Source organism: Hipposideros armiger, unplaced genomic scaffold, assembly GCF_001890085.2.
Source record: "Hipposideros armiger isolate ML-2016 unplaced genomic scaffold, ASM189008v1 scaffold_33, whole genome shotgun sequence".
Lineage (NCBI taxonomy): Eukaryota > Metazoa > Chordata > Mammalia > Chiroptera > Hipposideridae > Hipposideros > Hipposideros armiger.
Window position 1 is genome coordinate 4,361,643 of NW_017731383.1, and position 12,999 is coordinate 4,374,641.

A 12,999-nucleotide genomic window follows, 5' to 3' on the forward strand; every position below is an offset into this window, starting at 1 on the left:
TGTTATAAGTGCTGCCAGCTTGGCCTCTGGAGCTTCCTACAACAGACACTGCTAAAAGATCGGGCCGCCCACCTCAGAGGACTGTAAATGAGTTCTGTATTTCCAGTGATGTTAACACGATCCATTTACCGCATTATTCGCACTGGGTTGGGGCCAGCTACAACTCTTCATGGGGTTATGGTGAGGTTATGAGGTAGCATACGTGGCATGAGTTGTAAGGCACAGAGCAAACTGTCCAAAAGATTCCTGACCAACCCGGACCCTAATTCAGGTTTTCAGGTCCCTCGTCTGGTGAAAAGCTGAGGACAATAAGGTCAGGACTAGGTGTTAACAACATTGCCGCTGGGCTGCCTGCCTTTTCCACAGTGCTAGGAATCGTGTGCAACTAGCCTTTTGAATTATTACAATGTCTATTTTATTTAGTATGAATTAATTAGGATAATCCGTACTGGGAACGCCTCAGAAGTGGCCTACTTACATTTTTTTGTTTATTTTTGTAATTCGATACATAACATAAATTTACCAATAGTGACATTTTGTACATTCACAATGTTGTACAGCCTCACCACTATCCAGTTCAAAAACATTTTCACAACCCCAAAAGGAAAACCTGTCTGTACCCACTAAGCAGTCATTCTCCATTCTCTCCGCCCCCAGCCCCCGGCAACCTCCAATCTTTCTGTCACTTATGGATTTGCTGACTTTGGAAATTTCATATCAATGGAATGATATAATATGTGACCTTTTAATCTGGCTTCTTTCACTTGGCATGTTTTCAAAGCTCTTCCATGTGATAGGAGGTATCAGTATTTCACTCTTTTTTGATTGGATAATATTCCAGTGTATGAATATACTATATTTTGTTTATCCATTCACAGCTGCCAAATGTTTGTTTCCAGTTGTTGCCACCTTTTGGCCATTGTACAGTGCTAAGATTTTATGTGGGCATATGTTTCATATCTCTTGAGTAGTATCTAAGGAATGGAATTGCTGGGTCATATGGTAGCTCTTGTGTTTAAATTTTGAGGAACTGGCAGATTCTTTTCCAAAGCAGCTGCTCCATTTTACATTTCTACCAGCGTGTATGAGGGTTCCAATTGCTCTCTGTCTTTGCCAACACTTGACATTGTCTTTTTAATCAGAGCCGCTCTGTTGGGTATGCAGTGGAGTCTCCTTGTGGTGTTGATTTGCATTTCGCTAATGGCTGCTGACGTTCTTTTCATAATTTTGTTAAGTCATCCAGAACAGGAATGAGCACGTGAAGAAGGGCATTTACTCCCCAAACTTTCAGAATCCCACCTGCACGACAAGGAACCTACCTAGGCCCAGCCCAGGCTGTCACTCTCCCCGTGGTGCTTGGAAGCATGTGGCAAGCCAGGCCTGAATCACTCACGATTCCACCTACACCTGTCTTAGGCATGTCCCTCCCCTTTCTACTTAGTCATGCTTCTTTCTCAGCCTGTCGTCACAGGGGCCACAGCCCTTTGTGTTTCCTGTGCATCAGACCAGAGCCACTTCTGTGGCATGCTTCCAAGCCCTTTCCCTCCTCTCTTTGTGTAGAACTTGGTGGTTTTGTTTCAGACACATAAGTTAAGGCCTAGTACAGGGCCACGGAGAGGGAGACACTGCACATTAGTAAGAGGAGGTGAGCAGCTCTCGGGAATAATGACGGTGGCAGTGATAAGGCAGAGCCCAAGGGTCCCCTGAGCCACCACCTCTCACTTCAGCCTGTGCAGTCGCTGTGGCCAAGAGCATGAGAACAAGGACTCCTACACTGTCCCCATCTTGAGCTGGCAGGACACACAATATCCTTCAAGGAGAAAAAGACCAATTTGAATAAAGGTGAAAAGTGGGTTTAACCAAGATAATCTGCTCTTCACACACTTCAAAATTCAAAGATTTAAGAGAATGGGCAAGCACAATAAAATCTAATGAAAAATAGGCAATGATGTATTGGATTTACATTCAGGATGTGCCTATCATGCAATCAGGAAGCATTAAATGTTAAATTGACTAATCATGACTTGACAACTCGGCTTTTTTACATCTGCAGTTTTTTACTACTCATAGTACATCATTTGCACATTTAAAATTTGAGAGAAGGAATCACAAAATACAGACTTACACATGCAAAATCAGTTCAGACTATATGATGGTTGCTATTTAACGCCCCTTTTATCTGCTGAGTCCTAATGGGCACGATAATCTTGACTGCTACACAATAAAGCACATCAGAAAAAGCACATCTTACTGACATACAGAAAATTAAATTGGCATGAGAGGCCACAGAGCTGGCATACCGCCTTGATCAAATTAACTAGCTATTAGCTTGCAGGTGACCTCAGCAAGTTACTTACTCTCTCTGAACCCCGGTTTCCTCATCTGTAAAATGGAAATCATAGTATGTGCATCAGAGGGCTATGATGGTAAGTGCAGGAATCAATATTTGTAAAGTGCTTAGAACAGTGCCTGGCACAGAGCAGGTACTATTGTTTAGCAAATAAAATGAATTCCCTATTGACTGTTTCCTATTTTTGTGGGAAGGATTTTAATCTGTTTAAAGTGAACCAAACTTTCGACTAAAAGTTAAGTGGTTTTGGTCAATAATAACTGCTTTGGCTCAGGTTAGCTCTCCCATCCACTCTGGTATGAATTCTTTCCCTTTATCTAGACCTTAGGAATAGATTTGTAACATTTTTGTGAATTCATAACATTTCTTTTAAAATATTTAAGATTTTTTTCCCTGTTCTTAAGACCTAAGACTGTCAGGTTGGGTTTTGAGTATCAACAAGGCAAAACCATAATAAATATATTTTTTTAAACTGCATGACCTATAAACATTCTATCAATAACAAAAGAAAACCTATGATTTTCCAGATTCCCTGGTGGTGAGGGGATAAAAACCTTCTGTTTTATGCCCAATTTAAGAACCTGGCCCAAACAATTTAATAATGACTCAAAATAATGTAATAGCTGACTAAACTGGAACAAAATAACATACTATAATTTACGTAACGGTGAGCTGTCAGGACCTCAAAGCAAATTTGTAAACTCCCAAAGAAAGTCTCCTGTTATTCCTTGAGAAATAAATGAGAACAAGCTTTATTTTTCTATGCTTTAAAGACATTAAAACAGGTTCAAAGTTTCTTTGAAATATTTTGCCAAAACATTTTCCCCTGACCATTTCTGTTTTTCCTTTCTACCTTTTCAATATGTTCTAAGTTTTTAAAAATAAATGTTGTTTGATTTAGGGACAAAACTGGAAGTTTCACATAAATTTCAGTTTTCTCTTTTAAACAAGTACTGTTCCTTGAGCTGAGCTGTGTATGTGATAAAGATTTATGTGTGTGACTACAGGAACACACCCTGACAACCTGAGTCACATCAATTATTCATGTGGCTTATTATTTAACAGTTAAACACAGCAGATTAAAATATTTTACCTGCCAAATCCTGACTACAGAGCTCTGGTTTTTCATTTGTTTGTTCATGCCTCCCAACAAGGCAGGAGGGTTATGCTCTTGACCTTCTTCTGGCTGTGGTGGTTAGATTCATGCTGAGAATATATGCTAAACCCAACCAGACAGCACGTGCTGAGGAACTGCTTTTTCTTTGGAGAAAAGGCTATCGAATCCCTCCCAAGATCACTCAGTTCTCACATTTAAGTAATTGTATGACACTAACGGTCTTCCACCATTGGGTTAAGGGGCTTTATGGGTCAAACTTCTCTGCTGCAACCACTCAGCTCTGCCACTGTGGCCTGAATGCAGCCCTAGACAACACACGAACCAATCAATGGGCATGTCGGCGTGCCAGTAAAGTTTTATTTACAAACAGGTGCTGGCCAGCCCCCTGGCTCGAGTTTGTTAGACCTGGCAGTTAAGGCACAACTGATACAAGGTGATGCTTCAGCAAAATGAATTTGAAAGGGACTTCAAAATATATGCCAATTCTTAATCTTCAAGTGGTTGAGAGCATTCAGCATAAAAGTGACTAGAATTTGGTATTTCTCTTGAATCATTAATATTTTCCTATCACTTTTAATTACAGTTGAAAAAAGCAATGACACATTTTCTGTATATTCTCTAAATGGGAGAACAGATTATTCATAAAGGACCTTTTATTTTCAAGAGAAAATGATCAGGAAATGACTTTTTTGGGGGAAGGGTATGTATCTGCAAGATTTATAGAAAACTAAAATCTGCTATTATTTCTTAACTTTCAGGTAATTAAATAACTTACAAATTTTGGATATTTACATTGAAGTATTTTCCATAAAGTCTGAGTCACCTCCCCCTGCAAAACCTGTAGAACTCCTAAATATGTTATGAGAATTTTTATCAAAAGGCAAGTCATATTACATCAACTATTTAGTTTCTAAGAAGTAAACTATATTAATTAAATCAGAGGAGCCCCACCGTTGCCTGGCATTTCTCCTTTGCATTTCTTGGTGACTTGCAATGCCTCCATAGATGAGCCCAGCATGAAGAGGAGCCACAAGATGCCAATAAAACCCTTACAGGAAGGCTCCTTCATGAATGAGAATCAAGGGGCACAAGAACAGCATCAAGCAGAATTAGACCCTCAAGAGCTTCAAGCAATGGAACTACTGCAGAAATGATAAAAAGGAATTAAAGCATAAAAACTAAACTTTACTAAAAGTTAATCTGCAATCTCAATAATACAAAGACAACCCAGTAAAACATGAGCAAAGGATCTGAATAGCCATTTCTCCAAAGAAGATGAGCGAAGGCCAATAAGAATGTAAGAAGATGCTCAATGTCATCAGTCACTAGGGAAATGTAAATCAAATCCGAAATGAAATATTACTTCGCACTCACTAGGATGGCTATAATAAAAAAGAGACAATAACAAGTGATGAGAAGGGTGTAGAGGAACGGGAACTCTCACACACTGCTGTGGGAATGTAAAACGGTGCCTTCACTTTGAAAAAGTCAGGCAGTTCCTCTAAAGGTTAAATTTAGAGTTACCATGTGAGCAGCAATTCCACTCTTAAATACACAACCAAGAGAAAGACAAGTACTGATACATGCTACAGCATGAATGAACCTTGAAATCTCTACACTAAGTGAAAGAAACCAGTCACAAAAGATCACATATTGTGTGATTCCATTTATATGACATGCCCAGCATAACCAAATCTATAGAGACAAAATATGTTGATGGTGGCGTATGGCTGGAGTTGGGGGTGAATGGGAAATGGCTGCTAATGGGCATGGGATTTATTCTTGGGGTGATGAAAATAGTCTAACGTTAATTGTGATGATAATTTATTGAAAACCTTGTGAACATACTACAAACTACTGAACTGTATACTTTAAATGGGCAAATTGTACTATATCTTAATTATTTCAATAAAGCTGTTATAAAAACATTATAAGAAAATTAACAACAGCCTTCTTATGTGGGATAACAAACATCCTCATTGTTTAAACCACTATTAGCTGGGTATTTCGTTACTTTCGGGCAAAAAGTATCTTACAGTAGTCACATATCATTGGATGAGCGGATGCTGAAAGCGGGATATGAAAAGGGTAACACCCAAAGCTAGAGATGGCACTGCTGCAGCTTCGCCCCACTCGAGGCCCGTCCAAAAGACAGACAGGAAGTAAACGGCTCGTCCGCGTTCTCCTCCAGCTTCTAGCTTCCTGCCCCGCCTTATGGAGACCAGGCTGAAATGCTCAGCTCCGCCAGCCTGAATGACACTCATAATGGATTTGGCGAAATTTCCAAGTTGAATCCTCTCTATAAATTTCTATGAACTAAGTACATATTCTACCCAGAGTGTATTTTCTTCACCTACCTTCCAAAGTACAAAAGTATCAGAACATAATGCACGTTTCATGTAAAAATATGTATGAAATGAAAAAGGTTATGTATCCTATAGCAACATTAAAAATATTTTAATTCGACATTAACATAAAATCTACTTTTATAACGTTTTAGAAATAGAGTCCTTCAGCGTCCCTTTCTCTTACTCCTAGAGCAATATTTTTAAATTGAAAAATTTTAAACTATAGATTTTTTTATGTGGGAAAACAAATGTTTTTCAGAGACAATACTCTTAAGGCATGAAAATTTTGAAATGATTCATGATCTTCACATATGTAATTCCCCTTCAGTATTGTCAGATGGGATTTATAACATACGTTTCATAACAAAGTTATGAACACCAATACCAAGAGTAACTAGACAATAAAATCTTCTTGAAAAATGAGAAAAATACAATCTACCTTAGGTCTCTCTTTTTTTCTATGAATTGTCCACTATTCTTCCATACAGGGAATTCAAACAGATACAGGGTAGTATTTCAGTCTAAACTTTAACAACAAAATAAAAAAAAACTAAGCAAATCAAAAAGTTAGTATTAGGTATCCTCTTACTAGGATGCCATGCTACCACAGAGTTGCTGTAAATGAGTAGAAAATTGGTAACTATATGAGATAGAGAATATAGCAAAAGGACAATTTGAAACAAAAATAAAACACAACATAAGTTATTTCTATTCCCTCTGACTAAATACATACACACATGAAAGAAACTTCACCATTGCAACATTTTCCTTATTGAAACTGAAGTCTTAAGCTTGTGTTTATAACAACACGGTTGCTGTGGAAATAGCTAATTCAACATTATGAACTCACAGCTGAATAAAATAAGGCGTGGAACAGAAGTCTTATTTAAACAGTGGCAAGAACCATAAAACATAAAAAACGTCAAACTGAATGACACTGAGTCAGAGCACCACCAGCTGTAATGTAAAATCCCCCCCACGCCTGACACAAACAAGATGCTTCTTTTTCATTTAGTCCTAGTTTTTGGAACCCTATAATCATCTCGGCCACCCCTCCAATGTCCCAAGTTTTACTATCTTCTTCTGTCTATATAACGCAGCGTGTATTTTATTAAATTGACCCTGCTTATTAGCACAGAGTTACTCTACCTCAGTCCCTGCCAGAACATGCAGACGTTATGGCACCAACAACAGTACACGAGTCAGGGTTTTGAAAAATTTTTTGCATGTAATTGATTCTATTAAATATAGCAGTACTGACTTACTCATCACACAGCATCACATCAGGCTTAGGTTTTGTCTATAGGTTTTTAAGACTCTTTATAAAAACTCTCCAAATACAGAACCTGTCCGAGAATGTTAATGAGCACGCACGCAGCTCCACGTCACACCCAGCAGCCCAGCCTCCAACCTCAGCGCTGTCCTCACACCTCAGATTTGTTCCTCCACTTTTATGGGTCAGTTAAGAGTTTTCCAAGCAATGGTGAAAGCCCCCAAGACACTTCATTTAGAAATGGTGTGAATTACTTGAACCTTAAACGCATGCTCCTGTAGCCCTCCTCTGCTTCCTTTTCCACTTTTTAATTGGAGACAGGCCCATGTTTCTTTAGACATACACTTTACCAATCTTTTCCTCTGGTTTTCTGAACCTTCCAAATTATAACAAACATTTTGAAGCCAGGAATTTTACCCTTTGTAAAACTAAACACATTCATCAAGTTTTAAAAACGATGGTTATGTGTGGGGCTATTTAAAAAAAATGACCTTTCCCCCCTTAGGAGATGATGGTACACGGAACTGGCTCTGTAAGGAGAAACCCAGATTCCCTCTGCAGCTGGCACTGCCCGGGGCGTGGTTGCCCTCCGTGTGTGCACAGGAGACCAATTCATACCAGCAAAACCGGAAAAATTGCAACTGAGAGCAACTGTGGAAGCGGCAAGAGCCAAGGACAGAACGTAAAGGACTCCGGCTTTCTGCTAGGTGAGTCACAGGAAACGCTGCAGAGCCGGGAGGCCCGGCGCACCATTCTCCTTCAGTTAGAATGTAGGTCAAAGCTCCCTGGGCTGGCTTTGTGCTGCAGGGAGCCCAGGAAGAGGTGGGCCCAAGCTCAGAACACAAGCCCAGTTCCTAGGGAGCAGGGAGGCCGGGCACTGGCCGTGGCCTGCCCTCTAACTAAGCCTCCACTTTCGACAGGCCTCCGTGAACTCGGTCGTCCCAGAAGTGAGCAAACTGGTGCTGGGTTAACGAACCGGAATGCCGGGCTAGCTCTCCTTTCCGTTCTGGACCAGGCCACTCCACGTGTTCCTATAGGCACCCACAGGATGAAAGGCCCCGAAACCGCGGCTCACGTTAAGTTTATACATCACGGACAGTCAGCTCACCCAGCTCAGTGGACACGGGGGACCCGGTGGCAATCTCACCGATCTTGGCCACTCCGTCGTAGTAGGCTTTTCCCGCCAGGATCATAGCTAGACAGGGAAGGTGACACACAAAATTATGACTTAGATAAGGAAAGGCGGAAACGACACAGAGGTTTTCTCCCAAACATCTCTGTCCCTTCTGGCTGCAGCAAGCATGGCTCTCAGAAGGCAGGGCTTGTGCCTGACGGCTGTGCGGGGGCAGGAGTCCCTCCACTGCAGTTCCCCATGGGGTCCTCGCCTGCCTCAGACCGGCCCTGGGGAACCTCGGCAGCAGGCCCTAGAAGTCTAGAGAAGGCCCTGCCTGCTCCTAATGCCGGCTCCAGAGTGGATGTGTTCCTAACATTGAATTAGGGCTGGGAACACATCCATCCAGGCAAAACAATCTTTTCCGTGCTGTGATTCTTACGGCAATACAGGTCTGCTGGATTCTATTTAGAGGGACTTGTGTGGGATGGCCTAAGAACCTGGTCCTTCAATGGCATTTTCACTTTTTCTATTGAAAAAGACATTCTGAGACACAAACAACATACTTGTGCCCCGGGGGGGGGGGGGGGGCAAAATCCATGAAATTTGCAATACATTATCCTTCCAAAAAAACAACAGAATTACCTGAAAAATAACTTAATGCTCTACTTCCCCCACTCCACCTTTTTGGCAGAGACAAGAAAAACTTCTATTGCTATACAAGTTGGATTCTAAATATCTTAAAAATAGTATTTCCCCTTTCAAACTGATTCTGAGGACTAAATTATAAGTTACAGAAATCTGGATTTTGATTCGTTTTTCCTTTCCTTTTCTTTCTTTTTTTTGCAGGGGGTGGGAGGGTGGGTGAGAGGTAGAGGGGAGTCAGGGGCAAGACAGACCTGGATTTAAATTCTACCTTTACTTCTAACGATGTGGCCTCCCCTTGGGCAAGCTAGCTATTCTTTCTGAAACAAAGGATGGTCATCTAGAAAATGCCCTAACAGCGTCAGCAATGGACAAACAAATGCAAGTCGCTTATGCCAACTCCCACTTTCGCTCTACAACAAAGTTTTCTGCCTCAATTTATAATGGGTATTGTTTTTAACAGGTGGATTAAAAAAGGCATTTAACATATAAAAAAAGGTGTGTGTGGGAGGTTGTCATAGGATAAATTAATGTACAAGTCCAGCTAAAGATATTACAGGCCAAAAAAGTAGTATTTTCATGACAAATCAGTCCATTTTGGCATTTCTTACAGAATTAAAAATTATAAAAGTTATGGTTTTTACTATATATGTATACAAGTTTAGGAAATATAATGTTCTCCTATACAGTTATTTCATAAGACTGTGGATAACCTTAAAGTATAATTATAAAAAAGAACAATAACAAGTAGCATTTATGTAGACTTTCCAAATCATTACTTAAGTTGTTCTAGCTGACAACATTAAGATATGGGTTGGTGATGGTATCAACCTGTGTCATGAAGGGGAGTGGAGTGGAGATATTTGGGGACATTCCCAAGGTCAGTGGCAAGTCAGAGGGAGTGCACCCAACTCCAGCTAATGTACTTACTCAGTTCTAAATTATGGTGCTTTTTGATTCTTTGGCCTCAGTTAAAACTGAGAAAGAGATGACTCCACCTAAAAACAGGTTTGTAGCCAGTAAACTGTCAAGTTAATATATGCAAAATTTTAGTATGAAGATTTTAAATTGCAAGGTACTGATAAACTGAAAAGAAAATTAGTGGGAGAATGGTATACAGGATTACACAATATTTAAACAAAATTTTTGGTTTGAACCCACACATTCAATCAAAAATTTTCATTAACTGTTGACTTATGTTTAAAACTATTTGACCTTCTCAGTCTAGTAAAATATCCTTGTTTTTATGATAAAGTTGAATTAACATGAAAAACTATATAATTTATCCAAAATAAGGAATAAAATAATGTTTTCACAATTTCGGCCCCCACTTCTTGTTTTAAGGAATGAAACATAATGCTTCCCTTTATTTATTTATTTAATTCGGAGGGGGAACGTTAGCTAAAACATTTTATAAATTGCAGGTATACAACTTTATAATACGACACCTGTCTGCTATATTGTGTGCTCACCGCCCAAAGTCTAGTTTCCTTCCATCACCATGTATTTATTTAACCCCCTTTACCCTCTTCATCCTCCCCTACCTACCTTCCCCCTGGAAAGCACCACTCTATTGTCTGTATCTATGAGTTTGTCCACTTGTCGCTTTTTGTTTTATAGCCCACATGAGTGAAATCATAGGGTTCTTGTCCTTTTCCTTCTGACTTATTTCACTTTGCATGATACTCTCAAGATCCAACCATGTTGTCACAAATGGCAGTTTCATTGAGTTTTTTATGGCTGAGTAGTGTTCCACTGTATATGCTTGTATGTACCCACATCGTCTTTATCCAGTCACCTGTCAAAGGACACTTAGGTTGTTTTTGTGTCTTGGTTATTGTGACTAATGCTACAATAAACATAGGGGTACACATATCTTTATGAGTGTTTTCTAATTTTTTGGGTGTCCCGAAGAGGGATTGCTGGGTCATGTGGTAACTTTATTGTTAAGTTTTTGAGGACCTCCAGTCTGTTTTCCATAGAGGATGCACCCATTCACATTTCCACCAGGAGTGTGTGAGGGTTCCCCTTTTCTCCACATCCTCACCAACACTTATTTCTTGTCTTATTGATAATCGCCATTCTAACAGGTGTGAGGTGGTATCTCATTGTGGTTTTGATTTGCATTTCCCTCATAACTAGTGATGTTGAGCATCTTTTCATATATGTGCTGGCAAACTGTATGTCTTCCCTGGAAAAGTGTCTGTTCACATCCTCTGCCCATTTTTTAATCGGATTGCTTGTTTTTTTGTTGTTGATATATATTTTTTCATATAGCTTTTCATAGTATTCTTGTATAATCCTTGGTACTTCTGTGGTGTCCACAGTAACTTCTCTTTCATTTTTTATTTTATTTGAGTGTTTTCTCTTTTTCCTGAGTGAGTCCATTTGCTTAAAGTATTATCTTCTACCACTTCACTTTGAGCCTGTGTTCTTTGGAACTGAGATGAGTCTCCTGCAGGCAACATGTAGTTGGGTCTTGTTTTTTAATCCATCCCACTACTGTGCCTTTTGATTGGTGAGTTCAGTCCATTTACATTTAAGGCAATTATTAATAAAGGAGGACTTACTACAGCCATTTAATCTTTCTGATTTCTGGTTGCTCTGTATCGCCATTGTTTCTTTTCCCTTATGATTCTAGCTGCTATTTCAGTTTGGTGGTTTTCTATTATTTTTTCTGTTTCCTCTTTTTTTGTTTTGTGTCTCAGCTCTGGATTTTTGCTTTGTGGTTACTATTAGGCTTGTATAAAATATCTCATACATATAATAGTTCTTTTTCTCCCAATTGCCTCTTATCTTCATTTACCTGTACTTGTTCAGCCCTTTACCTCCTCTCCTGTTACTATTTTGTCACAAATTTTCCCTTTTATGTTATGCATTCATTACGAAATTGCAGAATAGTCATTTTTAATGCCCTTCCCCTTCACATGTTACAACTGAGTGTTTTATAACCTATTTTGAAGTAGGTTGGCAGTTTCCTGTTTCTGTTAATCATCTATCCAAAGTTTTATATACTTTTGTCTTGGCAGTTTCCTGCTTCTGTTAATCATCTATTCAAAGTTTCATATACTTCTGTCTTTTTGTTTCCAGTGGAAGAGCTCCTTTCAACATTTCTGGTAATGCAGATCTTATGGTGGCAAATCCTGTCAGCTTTTGTTTGTCTGGAAAAACTTTTATTTCTCCTTCATAGCTAAAGGATAACTTTGCTAGATATATTATCCTTGGCTGATGGTTCCTCTCTTTCCATATTTCGAACATTTCCTTCCACTCTCTCCCATATTGTCATGTTTCTACTGAGAAATCTGATCATAATCTAAAAAGGAAGCAAATTCTGGAGCTGAAAAAATAAATGAGATGATGAATGCATTAGAGAGCATTGGAAATAGGGCAGTCCAGGTGGAAGAGAGAATTAGTGAACTCAAAGATAGAAACCTAGAAATGACCTAGGAGGGGTTTACTTTGTAGGTTACAATCTCCCCCCGCCTGCCTTGAGAATTTTTTCTTTGTCATTAATTTTTGACAGTTTGAATAACATGTGCCTTGGAGAAGGTCTTATTGCTTTAATATGTTGGGTTGTCAGAAAAATCATGATGCATGTTTGGAACAGGTGGCACTAGTTCATTTTTGGAAGTCTAGAGTCATTCGCATCTATGTTATTGCTATTTGACAGCTGACAGTTCTAGCTTCATTCTTAAAAAAAAAAATTGGTTGAGCTCTGGAGATTTTACAAGTTGAAGATGGAAGACCAAAGTGTGCATTTTTGCCATATTTTACTGTTTTACTTCCATAAAGGGAAGAACGCGTGTCAAGCTTGTGAAAAGTTGCATAAAGTTTACGGTGACAATGCTCTACAAGAATGTCAGTGTCAATGATGGTTCATGAAATTCCATGCTGGTGATTTTGATCTCAACGACACTCCTTGGTCAGGGAGGCCCACCGAGGTTGATGACGACAAAATAAAGGCATTGATTGAGTAAAACCCACGTTACATGACATGAGAGATTGCAGAAACATTGAATATCCATCATTCAAGTGTTCACGACCACTCAAAGAAGCTGGGATACGTAAGCAATCTTGATATTTGGGTTCTGCATGAACTCAAAGAAGTTCATTTGATGGCGCATATAAACATCTGCAATATGCTCATTAAACATG

At 39.4% G+C, this 12,999-nt stretch overlaps 1 protein-coding gene across 1 annotated transcript in view; it reads right to left on the reverse strand.

Annotated features, from left to right (window-relative positions):
• BAIAP2L1 (BAR/IMD domain containing adaptor protein 2 like 1) overlaps nucleotides 1-12,999 on the reverse strand; it is a 72,596-nt gene that overhangs the window by 32,267 nt on the left and 27,330 nt on the right. Inside the window, exon 3 of the mRNA XM_019637495.1 lies at nucleotides 8,197-8,283. Within this exon, the coding sequence (XP_019493040.1) occupies nucleotides 8,197-8,283 (87 nt within the window). The remainder of the gene's footprint in view (nucleotides 1-8,196; nucleotides 8,284-12,999) is intronic.